The sequence below is a fragment of the Stigmatopora nigra genome, chromosome 13 (assembly GCF_051989575.1).
Source record: "Stigmatopora nigra isolate UIUO_SnigA chromosome 13, RoL_Snig_1.1, whole genome shotgun sequence".
Classification (NCBI taxonomy): domain Eukaryota; kingdom Metazoa; phylum Chordata; class Actinopteri; order Syngnathiformes; family Syngnathidae; genus Stigmatopora; species Stigmatopora nigra.
Window position 1 is genome coordinate 12,410,537 of NC_135520.1, and position 20,378 is coordinate 12,430,914.

General features: G+C 39.9%; 1 protein-coding gene across 3 annotated transcripts; it reads right to left on the reverse strand.

Annotated features, from left to right (window-relative positions):
- Positions 1-90: 90 nt before the first annotated feature.
- LOC144206409 (tumor necrosis factor alpha-induced protein 2-like) lies at positions 91-16,443 on the reverse strand. Of its 3 annotated transcripts, none has more exons than XM_077731386.1 (14): positions 16,295-16,443; positions 15,572-15,736; positions 12,237-12,567; positions 11,691-12,017; positions 10,271-10,376; positions 10,080-10,202; positions 9,920-10,014; positions 9,067-9,159; positions 7,731-7,857; positions 7,537-7,656; positions 4,104-4,259; positions 3,865-3,986; positions 962-1,123; positions 91-281 (listed from the first exon to the last, which is right to left on the reverse strand). In XM_077731386.1, the coding sequence occupies exons 1-13, from the start codon at positions 16,302-16,304 to the stop codon at positions 982-984; spliced, it is 1,917 nt and encodes a 638-aa protein (XP_077587512.1). In that variant the 5' UTR covers positions 16,305-16,443; the 3' UTR covers positions 91-281; positions 962-981. The 3 variants fall into 3 exon arrangements, with proteins under 3 accessions (XP_077587512.1, XP_077587513.1, XP_077587511.1); XM_077731387.1 differs by having other exon boundaries at positions 97-247; XM_077731385.1 differs by lacking the exon at positions 91-281 and having other exon boundaries at positions 909-1,123.
- Positions 16,444-20,378: the final 3,935 nt, after the last annotated feature.

Genomic DNA, 20,378 nt, shown 5'->3' on the forward strand with positions numbered 1-20,378 from the left:
ACGCACACACGCACACACGCATACACGCATACATGCATACACGCATACACGCATACACGCATACACGCATACACACAGCTCTTCCATCCCATCCCACGATGGAATGGTTGGTCAGAAGCGTTGCCTCTTCTCCCAGCACTTTTGTCCAGCTCCAGACCTCCGGCGGTACCGAGGTGTTGCTCCTTCTGCTGCGTATTGTAACAGCTAGTTCCATGTGTGTGACAGCGTAGGCATTGCTGGCTGGTTCCTAAAAAAAAAAGAAGTGGCCGAAAGATGCCAGGCTAACAGAACAAGGAAAGTTGTAAAAACATTAAAGTAAAAAGTATAAAGTACAAAGTAAAGTAAAAAAGTAAGTAAATGTATTAGGAAATATCAAAATGGCATTTAAAAAAAGATAGAAGGGCTGTAAAACATGAAAAACATAAGAGTCTGACACCCTTGGAGCAGAGCTACTGCCACAGGCTCCCGCTTGAACGGCGCCATCTTGATACACATTACGCAGGTATCAAGGCTGATATAGTAATCCCTCTATTATCACGGTTAATGTAGACCAGACAAGGCCGCGATAAACAGTTTCTGTGTTCTATTTTTTCTTTTGCTATGTTTTGTTGTCTTGTTTTAAAAATTCTGCTTCTGTCTACTTGAGAGAATTAAAGAATTAGCATTTAGATGCCGCCCTGGTTGTTTTTTGCAGCACACAAAAATTAGCATCTTTACACGATCTATTCCAAATTAAAACAACTTTTAAAAATCAAACCATAGTTGTAAAAATCTACCAAGTTAAAAAACGCCAAAAGATTGTGATTCTTAATATCATAAAATTCAACTGTGGTGTACTTAAATTCCCTTTATTGAACAATACATATATACAAGTTCAGCTTCTACAACAAAAAACCTGGCTGGATGTCACTCACCCAGCAGAATGCTGCAGAATAATGAGAAGGACATTTGCAGTGAGTACCTTTTTGGCAGGCAGCACTTCTATCTGAGATGTACCAATGAGAAAAAGGTACGTGATTGAGCAGAATTATTCGGAATTTCTGACAGGACAGCCTTGGCGCTGTTCCGTTCCTCCTTGCTGAGGTTGCCCTTCAGCTTCAGCAAAGCCGACACATGTTTCTCACTGAAGCAAAGGAAGGAAGGAGGCGGGAAAAGATTGTAAGTTTGGCATGAAGCCCATTTTAGGGCATATTTGTTTGTCATACTAATGATTAACTCATTCCTTATAGTCATAGATGGGCGGTAACATGTTAGATTTACTTCAGTAAGCTTTGCGGGAAAATGTACTTCTGAGACCAAATTTATATGATAGCTATACTTTTTCCTTATTTGAGATTTTTGGGTAAAAACACCACTCTTACTTTGCTACTTTGGGCTACACTAGAGTTGTTTACATTTTTCCTCTTCAATCTACATGTTAGATTTGTCTTTCTACTAACAGTTTCACCAATCTCATAAAATCAATCACATCACTCCATTATACCAGTCAGATGTAATAATAAGGTTAATGGACCACACAAGCTTGCAGTTGCAAGTCCTTTGATCATGCCATCTTGTTCGATCACACCACATGTTTATATGGCTGATAAAAACAAACAATTTCACATTAAGTGTTGCCATCAACACTACTCAAAAGCGGCGATTTCACTCTCCCAGTTTATTTAATAACGACAGACAACGGAAAAATATTAGTAGTAACACCAGATTTTCTTGGGGGTCTATAAATGTCAATGCCAATGGCGGTTGTAGAGGAAGTGCGAAATAAGAGGATGGTGGCCAAGATGATGTCCATCTTGCTGCACCCGCAATGCAATAAGCAGCGATTCCGCAAATTCTCCCCTCAACTGCCAGGCTCTTCAACAACAACAAAATGTCTGACTGTTTGCACCACCTATGTCCATTTTTACCTCTGTCATTATGCACTACATTGTTCGCCCAGACGAGTCATCACTTTATCGTGTTGGTGGGGTTTGTGTATCCCAGTGATCCTTGGAGCAATGTTGTCTAGGGCCTTGTACCCATGGTTGGGGTTTCCCATGCAAAACTGAGGTGAGGGATCAGACAAAGAATGGCTCAGATGACTTCTTATGATAAAATAGAACTATGGACTACGATATCGCTCGCCAGGAGGACAGATCCTTGGCGGTCGGATCCCCGGCTCCAGAAACTGGCTCATGGGACGTAGAATGTCACCTCTCTGGTCGGGAAAGAGCCTGATCTAGTTTGTGAGGTCGATAAATTCCGGCCAAGCAGGTGTGGGCATACTTATTGCCCCCTGCTCGGTGCGTGGATGTTGGGGTTTACCTCGGTAAGCCTGACCTCGGAGAAGGTAGCATATCTCCATCTTCGGTTGGGGGGGAACAGGACCCGACCGTTGTTTGTCTGCATGCACCAAACAGCAGTTCAGAGTACCCACACTTTTTGGAGTCCTTGGAAGGGGTGCTGGGGAGTGCCCCTTCAGGGGACTACCTCGTTCTGCTGGGGGACTTCAATGCTCACGTGGGCAACCACCGTGAGATCTGGAGGGGTGTGATTGGGAAGAAATGTCCCCTAGGGCGTGTGGTGGAAGGTTCTCCAGGAATATGAGATTTCTGCAACCCCTGATATGCTGGGCCCGGTCCCTTTATGATCGGTGTCAAAATTTGGGCTGTGTAGCCGGCAGGATACTCGAACATTTGGTCGCCGGACGTTTGGTCGCCCGGACGTTTGGTCGCCCGGACGTTTGGTCGCCCGGACGTTTGGTCCCCATTGGTCCCGGGTCTTTTGGTCGCCGGACGTTTGGTCCCCGGTCTTTTGGTCGCCGGACGTTTGGTTGCCGGGCGTTTGGTCGCCCGGACGGTTGGTCCCCAGTCTTTTGGTCGCCAGTCAAATTGTGACAGAAAGTAAGTGCTGTTGAAAACAGCTCTCAACAAGAGTTTAATATCTAAATATCTACTGTTGATTCATGACGGAGAGTTTAATATCTAAGTACTGTTTAATATCTAAGTACTGTTAAAACCAGCTCTCAAAATTATTTTCACAGGAGTTTAATATCTAAACAGTACTTAGATATTAACCTCTCTCTCATGAATCACCAGTAGATATTTAGATATTAAACTCTTGTGAATATAATTTTGGGAGCTGGTTTCAACAGTACGTAGATATTAACCTCTCTCTCTCTCATGAATCAACAGTAGATATATATATATAGATATTAAACTCTTGTTTAGAGCTGTTTTCAACGCTACTTAGATATTAACCTCTCTCTCTCTCATGAATCAACAGTAGATATTTAGATATTAAACTATTGTTGAGAGCTGTTTTCAACGGTACTTACTCTCCGTCACCATTTGACTGTCGACCAAACGTCCGGGCAACCAAACATCCGGCGATCAAAAGACCGGGGGACCAAATGTCTGGGCGACCAAACGTCCGGCGACCAAACAGCCGGTGACCAAACATCCGGCGAACAAACGTCCGGCGACCAAACGTCCGGCGACCAAACGTACAGCGACCAAACGTCCAGCGACCAAACTTCTGGCCAGGAGCCGGCAGTATACCAGATCTGTTTGCAGTGGGGGTTGGACTGCGCCATGGCTGCTCTATCACCTTTTATGGACAGAATATATAGGCGCAGCTGTGGCGTTGAGGTGCTCCTGAATTTAAGGTCGGGTAGGGCTTGGGAAAAAGATCTCACTTCTAATCTGAGAAAACATGTTTCTGCTTTGGAATCTAACAAACATTTACATGGTTTCAGTTGTATTTAAATGAACCAACGTGGCCAAACTTAACAGCCCCTCTAGAAATAACGTGATTAAATATGAACCAAAATAAATGGTGACTAATCGACGATTAAAATAATCATGAACTTCACTTTATAGTTACCAGATATCAGGGAAAGCACTGGCGAGTGAAGCCACCTGGCACTGGATGGCGGGCAGATCCTGGAGCTTGAGAACTTCTGCCATCATGCTAAAAACTTCTTCAAGCCACATCTCCTCTGAACCCTGAGCGCCAATCCAAACAGTAAACATCAATTTCCCGAGATCAGTCTGGGACTCACTGCAGCAGAGCAATAAAACACGCTTATTTTTTTGTGTCAGATTAGCAAAAAAATGCCTTACACGTGTGCTGAAGAAACAGTGCAGAGAGTGTGCATCATCCTCAACTTTGGTAGCAGCCTTCTGTTGTTGCTGCTTGTCCTTGAACCTGAGGTCACCCTCCAGAAGCCTGCGAACATACTCTAGCGACACTTCTTGGTGCAGCTGACTGATCAGCTCCTAAAAGGCGCAATCAGAGATATGACATGTGTTATGTGTTTGAAAGTGGGAGCCATCTTGGGACATGACGCATCATTTTTCTTTTTTTGCTACAAATTAAATAACACATTAGATTATGGAGAACCATTCTCTCTTCACTTTTAGTTGGATTTTTTATTAGGAACCTCTTCTTTTGTCTCCCCTTCAAAATATTATATATGTGTGTGTGTGTGTGTGTGTGCATATATATATATATATATATATATATATATATATATATATATATATATATATATATATATATATATATATATATATATATATATATATATATATATATATATATATATATATATATATATATATATATATATATATATATATATATATATATATATATATATATATATATATATATATATATATATATATATATATATATATATATATATATATATATATATGAAGAAAAAAAATATGTATATAAGTGTGTGTATGTGTGTGTATATGTGTATATATATGTATATATGTGTGTGTATATGTGTGTATGTGTGTATATGTGTATATATATGTATATATGTGTATATATGTATATATGTGTATGTGTATATATGTGTATATATGTGTGTATATATGTGTATATATGTGTATATATGTGTATATATGTGTGTATATATGTGTATATATGTGTATATATGTGTGTATATGTGTATATATGTGTGTGTATATATGTGTATATGTGTGTATATGTGTGTGTATATGTGTGTATATGTGTGTGTATGTGTGTGTATGTGTGTGTATGTGTGTGTATGTGTGTATGTATATATATATATATATATATATATATATATATATATATATATATATATATATATATATATATATATATATATATATATATGTATATATATATATGTATATATATATATATATATATATATATATATATATATATATATATATATATATATATATATATATATATATATATATATATATATATATATATATATATATATATATATATATATATATATATACGTACATACACATATATAATGTATTTTCACGACTAACATAAGTCTTAAAATTTCTCCAAAATAGACAGCGCGCCTTATAATCAAGTGCGTTTTATACAGATGCTCCCCTACTTACGAACATTCGAGTTACGAACAACAATACATACGAAGATGTCTGCAAATTGCGTTTATGTCGAAAAATGTGCGTAAGTTCGATTTTATATTGCGCGCCTTTTTCCGAGTGGTGCTCCTTTCCGCCGCTAATAACGCCGCCTAGCGCTGTGATAGCTCAGCTCACCCAGCACCCACCCTCCTCTGCCCAGTTCGTTGTAGTGCGGAAGTGCGTGAACATATCTCCAGTGCACAAAGAACCTTTTTCATTTCTATAATTTAAATATCTCGTGCATCCATTATTCAATATGGTTGGTGAAAAGTGAAAGGTTTCTAGTGAGGGAGGTGCAAGGAAGAGGCAAGCCATTTCATTTGAAACAAAAGTGGCAATAATAAAGAAGCTTGATGCGTGTGAGAAAGTGGTGAGCATTGCACGGGAATACAACTTGAATCGTTCGACCGTCAGTACCTGTTTTGTAAACAGAAAGATCGTATAGGGGAACACGTAAAAGGTGCAGTGCCGATGCAATCGACGATTATTAGCAAAAGAAGAGAGGGAGAAACTTCTCACCATTTGGCTCGAGGATCAGCAGCAGCGGCATAGTAAATCTCTCTCTCTAATGTACTGTATGTATTCCCCGATTTTATTTGTTCTTTTCAGTACAAACCAATGCTGGTTACTTATACAAGCCTTAAACATACAAATGCACTTATATTAACCATAAATATACTTATATAGGCCTTAAACATAAATTATAATACAAAATATAGCACTGAATAAACTTACGAACAAATTCAACTTATGAACAATCGCTTGGAAAGTAACTAATTCGTAAGTAGGGGAGCATCTGTATATGGACCAATACTAAAATTATTATCACGATAAAATAAAATAAATCAGTCGATAGGACAACTACGGCAAGCAGGCCCGGACTCTAGTATTTTCCTGTGGATAAACTATAGCGCAGTAACTGCTTGGATATAGACTTCTTCAATACACCCAGTTCTTCAATACACCCAGTATGACGGCGAGCACACTAATTTGGTGCTCGCCGTCATTTCGGCTATATTTACAAAAGAAATCCTGCCGCTAGATGTTGGCGTCAACAGAGCATTCAAAGTTAGACCGAAAACTATTTATAAATATTATTTATATAAACTCTGAGCTTGCCGTCATTCCCCGAGGCTTGAGAACTACAACCGCTGGACATCGGCATCAAATGGACTTTCAAAGCAAAGTTGCGAGCAGCATGGGAGCAGTGGAGAGGAGACCCGGAGTTTTGGAAGACTTATTTGGACAATTGTTTAATTCGGACACAGAAAATGAGGACTTTGATGGTTTTGTGGGTGATGATGACATGAGTACATTGTAAAATGGCTAAATAAAGTACAACCAAACTCAGTTTTGCTTCCGTTGCCTTTTTAAAAACGTGTTTTTAGCGTGTGGGTGTAGCGTGCATTTAGTGCATGTAGCACCAAATTAGTGTGTTCGCTGTTGTAGTATATTGATACTATTAGTGCGAAGTTATAACAGCCGTCAACCTGGGTGAATTGACAAAAGAACCATATATCCCAGCAGTCACTGCGCACCGGAAATAGCGTCTGGGGCTGCTTCCTGTAGCCAGTGCTATTACGGTTAGGTCTCAGGTTACCCTGAATGCTTGGTACTCGGACATTTCGATGACGGACACTTGGTCGACGGACACCTCGTCCCCGGACGTTTCGTCGAACGGACATTTGATCACCGGACAGTTTGTCGAACAGACTTTTTTTTGACGGACAAATCGTCGCCGGACTTTTCAAGTGTCTGTCGGCGAAACGTCCGGATACGGAGAGCCTCAGTCTGTCCCTGTTGTGTCTCCACCTATCTTCCAAAAAGCGTATGAGGTTGAAAAAGAGCTACGGCAATAAGGTTAAGGCTGGATTTTGATAATAACTCAAGAAATGTAAAGAATGAAGTCAAATGAATGCATCTATGATGTTTCTGTCAAAGCCTGCCATGACAAAATTGAACAATCTCTAGTTATCGTACAATCTAAGCTCTTTCATTTTGAGGTTAATTTATTATGTCCTAAATTGGCCCTCAAAGTGAGAACGGCCTGAGAAATCTAGAGTAAGACATCAATTTATGGGCTCAGTTGATTAACCATCCCCATAATATCACCTACTTGGCACGACGACTGAGGTGTTCCCCTTAGCCCAAGAATCTCCTGGTCCAGGCACAAGTGCAGCTTCTTCAGCGGAGGTTTCCTCAACCAATCTTGGCTGAAGAGTTTCCTGTAGTGGGGCTGCAAGGTGAAACCACACACTAGACAATGAAGACAAAAAAAATATCAAAACGCAATGAAGAGCGTGCGGTCACCTTGAGGTTCTTGCGTACTGGAGCCAGCAGGTACTCGTGCGCACTGCCTTTCATATGTGTTAATATGCTCAGGGAGCTTTGGAGCACTTCCTCCGGGAATAAGCGTTGCCTGATTTTCACAAAATTCCTGTAAGCGACACCCCCACGCAGGAACAGAGGAATGACTTAACATTCAACACAATAAACAAAGACAGACATCCAATCACATAACTTTTCATTCTTTGCTCAGAAGTGAAATGAGTTTGTAATAAGTATACATCCAATCCATTTGAAGTCAAACCATCTAATCTCATTCATTTTCTGAACCGCTTTATCCTCAGTAGAGTCGCAGGGGGTGCTTGCGCCTATCCCAGCTGACTTCGGGCCAGAGACGGGGGACACCCTGAATTGGTGACCAGCCAATGTCAGGGCACAAGGAGACAAACAACCCTCCACGCTCACATCAATAACTAGGAGCAATTTAGAGTGTCCAATAAGCCACCCATGCATGTCTTTGGAATGTGGGTGGAGAGCGGGGCACCTGGAGAAAAACACGCAGGCTCGTGGAGAACATGCAAAATTCCCACATGTGAACCAACCTGGATCAGAACCCAGGTCCCCCACTTTGAGGCCGATGTACTAACCACTCAATAGGTTATATGCCAATAGGTTAAGATGGCATATTTTACAGATGAGGGATAAATTGATTTATTTTAAAGGTTAATGGATGCATATTTACAGTAATCACTACATCACGTTTTTTGGGCGGGGATTTTTATTTATTTTCAATTACATTAGAGCACCTTCTGTTTTATCCATAATTCCAAATTATCTCATAACAAGTATTCCTTAGTTTAGTATCCACACTTCGTTTTACGATACATTTTAAAAACATTTATTTATTTATTTTTCAAAGTCAGCGAGAGAGACCACAAATGGTTTAAGTAGAGTGCTTTTTTTTCAGCAAGAGAGAAGCTAAGCCCAACCCAAAGTAATGATTGATATTTTAGGGGTCGGGGTTGGGCTGAAGATCTTACCTCCAATGTGCATACATTTCATACAAAACGTGTATACTTTTAAATTTTAATGGGTTTATAGAAGGTACTATTAAAGATTGTTGAACGAATTATGCTAATTCAATGTAAAATGCTACTCTAGTTACGAAAAATTATTGTTGCGAAAATCTTTTGGAACCAATTAATTTTGTATGTAGAGGTATCAATGTATATGAAATAAAGAATGCATGAAGGAAGAAATGAATGTATAAATGAATAAATGCATGGATGGCTGAATCAATAAATGAATGTTATATGGAGGAAACCGATGGATGAGTCAATGCAAGCCTGTGATGCCTCACCTGAAGTCCGCCACACAGCCGAGGCTGGCTTTGACAAAGGCCACGTTGTTAACTTTGTTGCATTTGATGACATCATCCTGAAGAGTCTGGAACCTGAGAAGGAGTTAGTGACTTGAAGTTAGTGGAGGGTTATGGAAGATCATATCCCAATCCAATCCAATCCAATTGTAAAAAAAAAATCAATTAAAAACACAATGATGATTTTATCATGATTCTTTCTTTAGATTAATCTTCATATGCCTGACAATTTCTGCATAAAATGTGTCTAGAACCCTAAAAGGACACCATTTAAATCAAATAACCTCTGATTAGGTTTAATTTTAAATAGTGCAATTTTTATCAAAATGTACAGTGAAAAACAAATAGCAGTTGTGTAACATAAAAAACTAAACATCCAAAATTTTATTTGGAGGCAACTGAGATCCAGATGGGCACATTAAAAAAGTCACAGGACTCAAGAGCAGTTTGTTATCAATCCCTGCAGGAGACGTTTATAAATGATCTTTCTGCGTTATGAAATCTTTTACAAGTTAAAGTCCCTTAAAACCTGGTAGGCTAATTGGACACTCTAAATTTCCCTTAGGTATGAGTGTGAGTATGAATGGTTGTCCGTCTCTCTCTCTGTGCCCTGCGACCGGCTGGCCACCGATTCAGGGTGTCCCCCATCTCTGGCCAAAAGTCAGCTAGGTTGGGCTCCAGCACCCCCCCCCCCCCCCCACAACCCTTGCCGGGATAAAGCAGTTCAGAAAATTAATGAATGAATCATATCCAACTTTTCTGAACACATAGTTTTTGTTTAGTTTGTGTTGTGTAGTTTGTTACATCCAAACAGCAACTCTTATTCCTGATCTACCTTTGCAGAAAGTTTTGAAGCTCACAGGTCAAAGGCTGAGCCTTCCTCAGGTCGCCCATCACCGTCTCGGCTGCACTCACCATACCGTTGATCATCTAAAAGTGTGTTATGATATGAGCGATATGATACCGCACAAGCAGCTAAGGCAGGAGTGTGCTACCTGAATGATGTCATAGGCTATGGGACTGACAAAATATCCATCCTCGACGGGCGGTTCCTCCCCTTTGTTCCAGGCCGCCCGGGCCTCGTCCAGGACACATGCCACGTACTTGCTCAGCTCCCTCTGGATGTAGGGACAGCGTGGAGATTGCAAAAAGGGATTGTGGAAATTATGAATGACGCCAAGGCTACCTGTTGTCGACTGAGGTATTGTTCCTCTAGAGGTGAGAGAAGTTCTTCAGGTAAGAGCGCCTCAAGCGCTTCCCTGTTGATCTCCAGCTGAGGATCTGCAAGCAATCTGACGTGGGAACAAAGGAAAAGTGTGAACGAATTAGCAAAATGAATTGAAGACGTGAAACATGCTTTCCAAGACAAATAGTTTTTCACTCAGTTTAACACAAGCTGGTCCATTGATGGCTTCTCAATGATTTCAAGTTACTTCCTGTAAATGGTAACTTGTATGATTCTGGGCCATGTCACTTTTTTATATCTGGACTTTTACATGTGAAATCTTGATTATGTTAGGCCACCTATAGTTTTTGCGACAATTTCAGTTTACTTCCTGTATTTTTTTGGTGAATTTCTGGGTCACTTTATGATTTTGATTCACTTTATTATTATTTTGATTCAATTTTAGGCCCAGCCGATGTTTCAGCCATTAACAGGTTCCTTTCCTGTTGAATTTGGGTGATTTTCTTAAGATTGTGGGTCATACACTGTATATTGTGTGCCAGGTTTGAGTTGAAAGTAAATCATTTTTTTTATTGAATGTCTTCATTGACTTTATGCAAGTATAAGGAGATTTAAAGTTTCACTATGAAGTGCACAAATACATAATCATAAATGGTAAGTATTCAACATAGATAGGTAGTCAACATGAATGAAGTATTCACATAAATAAGTAGTCAAGTACAGTGAGCAAAATGGTAAGCAGCCTAAGGAGTTTTAGTGCGAGTACAAAATAAGAAATTAATTTAGTTTAGGTCCTCCTAGGTGCAGAACTCGAGTTGAGTATGGTGACATTTCTTGGGACAAAACCGTCCTCGAGTCTGTTTGTTTTGGCTGTTATGGTCCGGTAACGCCTGCCAGGGGGAAGCAGGTTGAAGAGGTGGTAGCATATGATTATATGCTAAAAAAAAAAATTTTGCACCCAAAAAATAAATAAAAAATTGAGTCGATGTCAAAGTAAGCAATATTTTTGAATTATTTTTCTTCATTTATCAGAGACAGTGTGAGATGTATTGCAAATTTTAATGTGTAATGCGCCATTCAACGTAAATGTTTTGTCAAAATTTACTGGAATGGTACAATTTAGGCCAATTGTTAATACAATTTTGAGAATATTTTCCGATGTGGATGGAAATAAAGCTGTTGGACTTCATAGATTTAGATTTTTTTTGTCAAAAACCTGAATCTTGGGGAAAACTTTAAGTTGTTGGAAGGTAACTAGAAGTACATTTTGTCGTGTGGCCATTTTCTAAGTGTTGGGTTTGGAATGGTGTGGATCCGTCCAAAACATTTGGTCTTTCTGACATGTCAAAATACAAAGCTTTTATGTGTGGGCATTTACAGGGAAAAACCCTTTTGGGTAGAAAAAAGGGTAAATAAAGACCTGGGGTAGAAATCATTGACCCAGCGTAACAGGAAGGTGCAGTCGCGGTCGTCCAACCCGAAGTCAGCCAGCCTCCTCATCTTTAAGCTGATGCCATGATGGTAGGAGGCAGCGTAAAGCTGGCAAATGCAAAAGTGCTGTGGGTAGCATGCCTTGACACGCTCCGACACTATCAAAAGGTCGCGCCTCAGTCGCTGACCCGCCTGATACATTTCGGATTGAATGGACGACTGGCCCATTGGAGGAGTAGCAGGGGGTGTAATTAGAGCGTCCAAGCGCTCTTCCACCATCGTTTCTAGCGTATCGTCATGTGTTTTCCTCCAGCCACTGAAAGTAGAACAGCAGAAAGTTGAAAGTTGTTGAATTTTTGAAAATCTGCGAATGGTGTGGAATTGTAAAGGATCGGTCACTAAACATACTGTAACCTCGATCGAAGAAGTCGCCAGGTTTGTCAGGTTATGACTTCGAACCTTCGTTACTTTTCGTAACCTGAATATTTTATGTGTAGAAGCATTCGTATGTAGAAGTATCAATGTCGTGCTTTACCTCAGCCTCCAAGGGGGGAACGTGCCCCGGCGCCTCTCCCAGAGGCGGTCCTGCTCCTCTTCCTGCTGCACAAAGGCCACGGCCGATGCTAGCACGTCTACGTCCATCGTTGGCTCAAGGGATCTCCTAAGCATCTGCAGCACGGTCTCCTTTAAGGCCAGTCTATCAGCTTTCAGGGCGGCCACCTCCTCCATTTGCCATACTTCGGGGGACTCTCGGACAAAAAGCTGCTCCTCTCGAAGCAGTAGCATGCGGCCTGCTTCACTCAGAGCCAGCGATGCTAGGTGCTGCTCGAAGGTTGCTGGCGGTGCTGTGGCTGGTGTCAGCGGCTCTTTGGAAGGAGTAGTAGCACAGCACGATCAATTAAATCCAACTGAGGTTTTAATTTCTACATTTTTCAGACAAGATTAGGTTTGGTAGATAGACACATCAAAGTTGGCGACAAGAATAGCGTTTTAAGGCAGGGTTAAGGACGAAGGTTATGGTTTCAAGACTGTTTTACAGTTTTAAATTTAGATTTTAAATTGTGATTTCACACATAGGTTGTTATATCAAATAAGGGTTAAGTTTGAAAATAATATTTCATGACAGGGTAAAGGTTTTGAGGTCAGGTTCCAAAGACAGGGTAAAGGTTTCGAGGTCAGGTTCCAAAGACAGGCTAAAGGTTTCGAGGTCAGGTTCCAAAGACAGTGTAAAGGTTTCGAAGTCAGGTTCCATTGACAGGGTAAAGGTTTCGAGGTCAGGTTCCCAAGACAGAGTTGGGTTTGAAGGTCAGGTTCCAAACACAGGGTAAAGGTTTCGAGCTCAGGTTCCAAAGACAGGGTTAAAGTTTTGATGTCAGTTACCTGTTACGGCTGTCAGCCTAGATACACTATGTAGTAGGGTGTGTTGTTTCTTTTCATCTGCGGGTACATAGTTACATCCATCCCTGTGACAAAGTCCTGCCCAAGCCAAAACAGCTGACTACTTAACCATCATCCCTCCTCCAATCAAGGTTCACTTCCTGTCCTTATTTAAACCCTTTCATTTATCAGTTCACTCTTGATTCTTGACTTTGACTCCCTTGACTGCCTGTGATTGTAAATGCCTACATCGCTGTCTTAGAAATATTACCCTGTCTGCCTATATAAAGACTGACCCACTGTTCATTCGGAGAGAGAGTTGCAAGGACGACAGACTGTGAGCTCTCTCCCCATTCTGGAGTCTGGTAATAAACCTATTTCCTATTAAATTGATCTCACTCTTTCCTAACCTGTTCCTGAAGTTGTATTTGAGATCTATCAAATTGCAGCAAAAGGTGGCACTAAAAAGTATAAATGCAAGGGGGTGATTAAATCCCACACCCCACTTTTCAGCTTTTCATTGGCTCAAAAAGTTTAAAATACCTAGTAAATTTCAGTTTACTTTACATTTGTGCCCCATGTTGATTCTTGAGAAGAAAAAAAATATGTTTGTGTTGGAAATCTGAAATGTGGCAAAAGATTGAAAAGTTCAAGTCTGCTCAATATACTTTCACGAGGCACAGTATATACTAGAGTCGGATGTCGAATCCTATGCTTATTTAATTAAAATCCTTGCTTATGTTTCTGAATGCACTCTGAGGCTGTTTTCTTTGCTGTCCCCATTTATCTTCAAATTTTCAAATTGTCCAGAACAGAAAATGAATGCATTAAGGTTAGAGCTCAACGGTAAAAAGTGATTTCAAAACAGAGTTAGGTTTCTAAGTAAAGTTTCAAGTCTTAGAGCTAGGGTGGCTAGGTCCGGTTCTCAAGAGCGCCTATCCAGTCTGTTTTCCATATCTCCCTCCTCTACCACACTTGAATCAAATGATCAACTCATCAGCAAGATGTCCAGAAGCTTCATACCGAACCAGATTATTTGATTTAAGTGTGTTGGTGATGGGAGATATGGAAAATAGACCAAATAGGGGCTCTCGAGGACCGGAGTTGGCCACCCCTGTTTTAGAGCAGTGTTTCGCAACCAGTGTGCCGTGAGCGATGCTCAGGTGTGCCGCTGGAAATTACAAGGAGTCATACATTGTAATCCAAGAGAGAAAGCTCAATATTAAGAGATTAAAATAGAACTTTTACAAGGTTAAAATTAAAATATGAATTTATAGATTGTACTATAACAAGATTAAAATCGTAATAATATCAGATTTAAATCATTTTGGTGCTTATTTTTACATAAACCCTAAACTCACACACAAAAGCACAAAATGGCTTTTCTCGTAATGTTAGGTGGTTGAAGTCATATTGGGAAGAAAAAAATGTGGTAATATTACGAGATTTAAGTAATTTTCCTGTTTTCACGGTACGTGAACCAAAAGTTGTTTGGCTTCCGGAGCATCAACTTCTGGTGACGTAAAGTATCTGTGAGCAGATTTTTTTTTTTGCGTAATATAGGGAGAAAAAGTCAAACAATAAAATAAGGTTAAAAAACGTAGCATTCATTATTTTAACATCAGTCAAACTGAAAGCTGTTTGGGGTCTGTGGGCATCAACTTTGATGACTTAGATCAGTGTGAAAAAAAAATAGATTTTGGAATAATTGGTTGGGGATTATTTAATTCCTGTTAATAAAACTTTGATGAAAATGACTTTATAATGTAAATATGGGTGACACATTTTAAATGAGAAGATTTTCAGCCGGTGGTGTTCCTTGAGATTTTTTTCGAGAAAAAGGTTGGGGAACACCGTTTTAGAGGGTAGGAGTAAGAGTTAAAGTGAGGTTTTGAATTGGGTCTCATATTGAAATATGTATTTCTAGTCATGACTCCATGATTCTCAAGCTTCTCCTTAGGAGAGATATTTCCTGTAGCCAGATGTGTCCTTGAAGACTTGCAACATTGTCGTTATCTTCTATTTGCCGGTTCATTACAAATAGCTTCCTGTATGAAGTAGAGGAAAACCCCTTCCCTGTTCGGTTTCAGTACCACCCTCTTGAGATAATAAAAGGTGAATGTAAATTGTCTGTCTCTGCGCATTTGTGGACGACAGTCTTGCCTGTGGTTCACCTTTAACCGGAATATTCTGTAATAAAACATTCGAAGTAACGGTTTATCGCCTCCAACCTGTATTTGGACAACCAACATCTTCCACATCCGAAATTAATCGAATCCGAGAAGGAAGACAGAGCGCTCTTCCTTCAACATTTGGTAGAAACGGGCAAAATACACATTTCAATATGAAACCCACTTCAGTTTCAAGGCAAGATGAGCGTTTTTAGACACGCTCTGGTTTAAAATAGCGTTCCAAGAATGGGCAAGTTTCAAACGACACTGTAAGTGTAAAAAAAAAATTCAACATTAGCCCACTTTCAAGACTTTTCTCCACCTGTTTCCACTTTTAAGTGTGTTGTTGGTGCGTTTTCCTCCGGTGTTGAGGGGACGCTGCGACGCCTGACGTTGATTCCCAACAACTTCTGTCTTAGTTTAGATACCCTCCATGGCGACGACGAGGATGCCCCCCACTTGAAGGCTCCGTGTTTCTGTGCCGAGTCTGATTAATGGCATGCAAGGAAAACTTTTAACACTTTAAACACTAAAACACTTTAAAATCTTCAGAGTAGTTTCGTTTTCAAAACATCTTTACACTTCAATGGAACGTAAAATAATAGATACAGCTCTTCGTTTGATAAAACATTGCCATCTACATTTTAATAAGTCATATCCAAACAATTTATTAAAAAGAATTTTCACTAAATCAGTTTAGTGTCCTAATAAAACAAATAGAATATATATAATGGAAATAGTTGGAAAAGATTCAATCGGACCTCTTCAAATATGGTTTTGATAAAAATCGCTTACAACTTCATCTTGACCAGTTCTGTACACTTTCAAAATAAAATAACTTGGTTATATCTGAAAGTGTGGAAAATATTTTCTGTCTAATTTTTCCTATTAGTCAAAGAATCATAGAAACACCAAAACAAACACGATTACAAAAGTCAGGGTATTTTTTTAAAGTATCTGTTACTCCTTCAAACCAAACTTTTCCCACATACATCCACTTTTTACATTTAAAAAAGAGCACATTAAGTGTACGTATATGACTCACCCGAACTCATTGTCGCCACTCTAGGTACAATGTGTAGCTTGCTGGTTCCCGCTTATTGAACACTTTTGGGAATCTCCTGGACTATTTATATGTCCGTGTGTGTGTATGTGTGTGAGTGAGTTAATATTTGTGTAGTAATTGTTGTTAAGGCGCGGCTTGAGTTTGCCGTTGAATAGTGAGCGTTCGTGTTCAATAAGCGCCACCAGCAGGCTACATTTCAAATGGAAAGCATTTTAGAATATCGTATATTTAGGAGTATATGGTGATAAAAATAAATAAAATAAATAACATTTTGAAAAATCAATTTTTCTGGACTAAATGGGTAAGAATATAATTTTTGCCGATTAAAAAGTCTTCCCTTAAGGACAGTGCCACAACGTGTTTATTTTCATTTTCAGAATCACTTTGTTCATTAGCATCGCGGGGATGCTACAGCCTATCCCACCTGACTTGAGGCCATAGGTGAATTGGTGGCCAGCCAATCGCAGCACACAATGAGACAAACAACCATTCAGGTGCACACTCACTTAGGGGCACTTTAGAGTGTCCAATCAGCGTACCATCCATGTCTTTGGAATATGGGAGGAAACCCGAGTATCCGGAGGAAACCCACACAGGCCCAGGTAGAACATGCAAATTCCACACAGGTGGACCCACCTGGATTTGAACCCAGGACCCCCACTGTGAGGCGACGCACTAAGCACTCATCCCCTGGGCTGCCCTGCCACATACAGAAATTGCTCGAATATTACGGTTAATGTAGACCAGACATGGCTGTGATAATCGAAAAATCGCAAAGTGGGACACCCCAATTATATCTACCTTTTTTTTTCTTCAGTGCTGAGTCCAGGTAGCAAGCGGAAGACAGGGGAGTGCCTTCCACTTGCGAGTTTCAGTGTGGATTTTCACATTTTTATGAACTTTTTTTTTAAAAAGTAAACAATTAATAACAGAAATAAATCATGAAGAAGTTAATTCTCAAAAAGTGAAGTCGTGATAATCGTGAGAAAACTGTACTAGCATCATGAAATTTGGTAGGCATGCCTATCAAGAGTAAACTCACAAAACAAAAGCCTCCAGAAGCGATAACTGAAAACCAATGGGAAGATACCAGCAATTAAAACAAATAGAAACTAACAGGGACACCCTGAATTGGAGGCCAGCCAATCGCAGAGCACAAGACGGACAAGTATTCACACTCACACGCAGGAGCAATTTATAGTGCTCAACCAGCCTACTGTGCACGTTTTTGGAATGGAGGAGGAAACCGGAGTACCCAGGGTAAACCCAGAAAAGCCCATGGACATTCCTGTCAACTCGTACGTTTTATACGTATTTTATAAGTTTTTTTTTTTACCATTTTAAATCATGTACGCCGTACATCGACTTTTGTACGGGGATTTTTTTTTTTAAATTGCCAATATTTATGATAACCGATCTCCACAAGACCGTTTTGGCTAAAATCCAGAAAGTCTCGTAGGCTGGTAGCCAACGACGCTACTGTCATTAATCGATACTATTGTCACGGTATACCAGCAAAAATTATCCTCAATCGTATGTATATTTTTAGAGGTGCCTACGGCAATATCGATAAAGGATAACATGCACATGCTTAGATATACATGGAGTAAATATCGTGCAATATCGGCAAGCATGGAGGAGCCACCTAGTAAGAAACGAGTTATCGCGAGTAAGCATGCGTCGTACGGTGTTTGTAAGGTTTTTTGGGGGTTTGTACGGGGAATCATAATCATTTATAAGGGCAGTTATCAGCAGAGGTTGACAGGTATGCATGGAGAACTTGCAAACTCCACAAAGGAAGGTTGGAACCCACCTGGGATTGAACCTTCGATCTTAGAGCTGTGAGATTGGCAGCTCACCACTCGTCCGCTGAGCCATAAGGAAGGTTCAATTGGCCATTTTGACTCGATAGTGCCAACTAGAACCTAACAAATATAGTAGACTCACTAATCATTTAAAGAAAGAAAGAAAAAAAGGCTCACACCAAGGCGCTAACTCATTTTGGGTTGAAGTGGCCAATTTGGGTGGATATGGTTTTGCAGAATATATCAATAATAATCCAGCCCCCAAACCTTGTGTTATGTAGTAAAATGAGCTCAGGTAGACAGATTCATTATGAGTGGACCAATAAAAGTTTCGCTGCCTAAACCACATTTGTCAAACCGATTCCGCCGAGGACCGCAGTGGGTCCTGGTCTTTGTTCCAACCGATCCAGTGCCGACATTTTAACCAATCAGGTGTCTTACACTTATAAAAGGTATCCTCTTGTTGAGTTGGAATGAAAAGCTGCCCCCATTCGACCTTTTGAGGACCGGTTTGCCCTAAACCATGCCCAAAAATGTATGGCCATTCTGCTTTTAAAAAAACAAAAACACATTTTTTAGATCAATAGGTCTATCTCCTTGTGCCCTGCGATCGGCTGGCCAATGATTCAGGGTGCCCCCCCCCCCACCTCTGGCTGAGATAGGTTCTAGCACCCCCCACGACCCTAATGAGGATTCAGAAAATGAGTTGAAAGATTTTAGATCAATAGCTCCAACCCCAGGGGTTGCAAACTCTGGTCCTTGAGAGCTCCTATCATTCTGTTTTCCATGTCTCCCGCCACCAACTCACCTGAATCAAATACAGTGATACCTCGAAATACGAGCTTAATGCATTCCGGGACTGAGCTCGTATGTCGATATTCTCGTAACTCAAACAAACGTTTCCCATAGAAATAAACTGAAAACAAATTAATTCGTTACAAGCCTCTGAAAAAACACCCCAAAACAGGATATTATATTAGTCTTTTTTTTTATTTCTTCTAATTTGCCATCTATTAACAGAGTAACAAATCACTAGTGGTTTAATATTACTCAAATGTGTTTAATAGTACTAAAATTAAGCAGATTTCGCAGGAGGGGAGAGAGAGAGATGGACAGAGAGGGGGGGGACTTTTTGCACCGCAACGCGCTCGTAACATAAAATAAATAAATTTAAATGAACTTGGATTGCAATGCAGACACACTCAAAAATTCCTTTAATCTAACCTTACAATAATTTTTATTCTAATTTTGTTTTAAAATTTGATACCTTTCGTCTCCCGGCTTGGCTTTATTTGCCCCGCCATCTTAGCGAGAAGCTGACATTTTTCAAGGTCACAAATATTTGGAGCTATTTATCATGACATATGTGCCATGTTCTGTAGCCTGTCTTTTCAGCAGCTGATTAATCCATCAAGGTGGGGCAGGATCAGCACACCTGCAGCTGATTGACACATTAAAGGACACCTGCCACAGCCAGCAGTTTGTCAGGGGTATTGCATTCCTTGCCCTTGTTTACCGCCCTGCTTATCCAACACCTGTGACTTCTCCGAGACGTTTGTATTGTTTTTTGTACTTTGAAAACCTTAGTTCATTTCGCCGACTTAATCGTCCTTTTTTTGTTGTACTTCTTCTCCCTTAGTTTATTTGCGGACTCAAGTCATGCTGTTTCGTCACCTCCTTTTGATACTCCCGATTTTGACGTCCTCTTTTTGTCTAATAAATTCTAGTTTTTGTGAATATCAACCCGTTCCTTAGCTGTTGTGGATCCATCAGTTTGCAGATTCATAATCATATGTACAACTTCAGTGCATATGCTTTTGGTTTGGTGTTAGCTGAAGACATAAAATAGGGTCAATGGAGGGGAAATTCCATCATTTTGAAATCTGACAAGTTTTAGTGATTAACTTAACACAATTTAACTTTCCCCTGCACTCTAGAACTGAAAGAGAAAGCTACAAAAACAGTTATTTCACCACATGCCTGAGTCATTACTAACATTTAAGGGAAATGAAACATCTGTCATGGTAAGCAGAAGCTCATAGCCAACTCCAACCACTTGCATAATTTTTAAAAGGTGATGCTCGAATATGAGGCTGACCTGAATTTATTCACTAGTTTCACTTTAAAGTAAGGGGTGAACTCGATAAATACTCATGTATGTATTTTTATGAGAAAACGGGTAACAAAAAACTAAACATTTGTTGTATTTTTTTCCTTTTACATTTTATTGAGAAAATATTTGTATCCAGTGTTATTTT

Coding starts and splice junctions, on each gene's coding strand:
- LOC144206409 (XM_077731386.1), bottom strand. Junction 10,015..10,079: donor TAGCCTATGACATCATTCAG/GTAGCACACTCC, acceptor ACACACTTTTAG/ATGATCAACGGTATGGTGAG. Junction 3,987..4,103: donor ACTGTTTCTTCAGCACACGT/GTAAGGCATTTT, acceptor ATTGGCGCTCAG/GGTTCAGAGGAGATGTGGCT.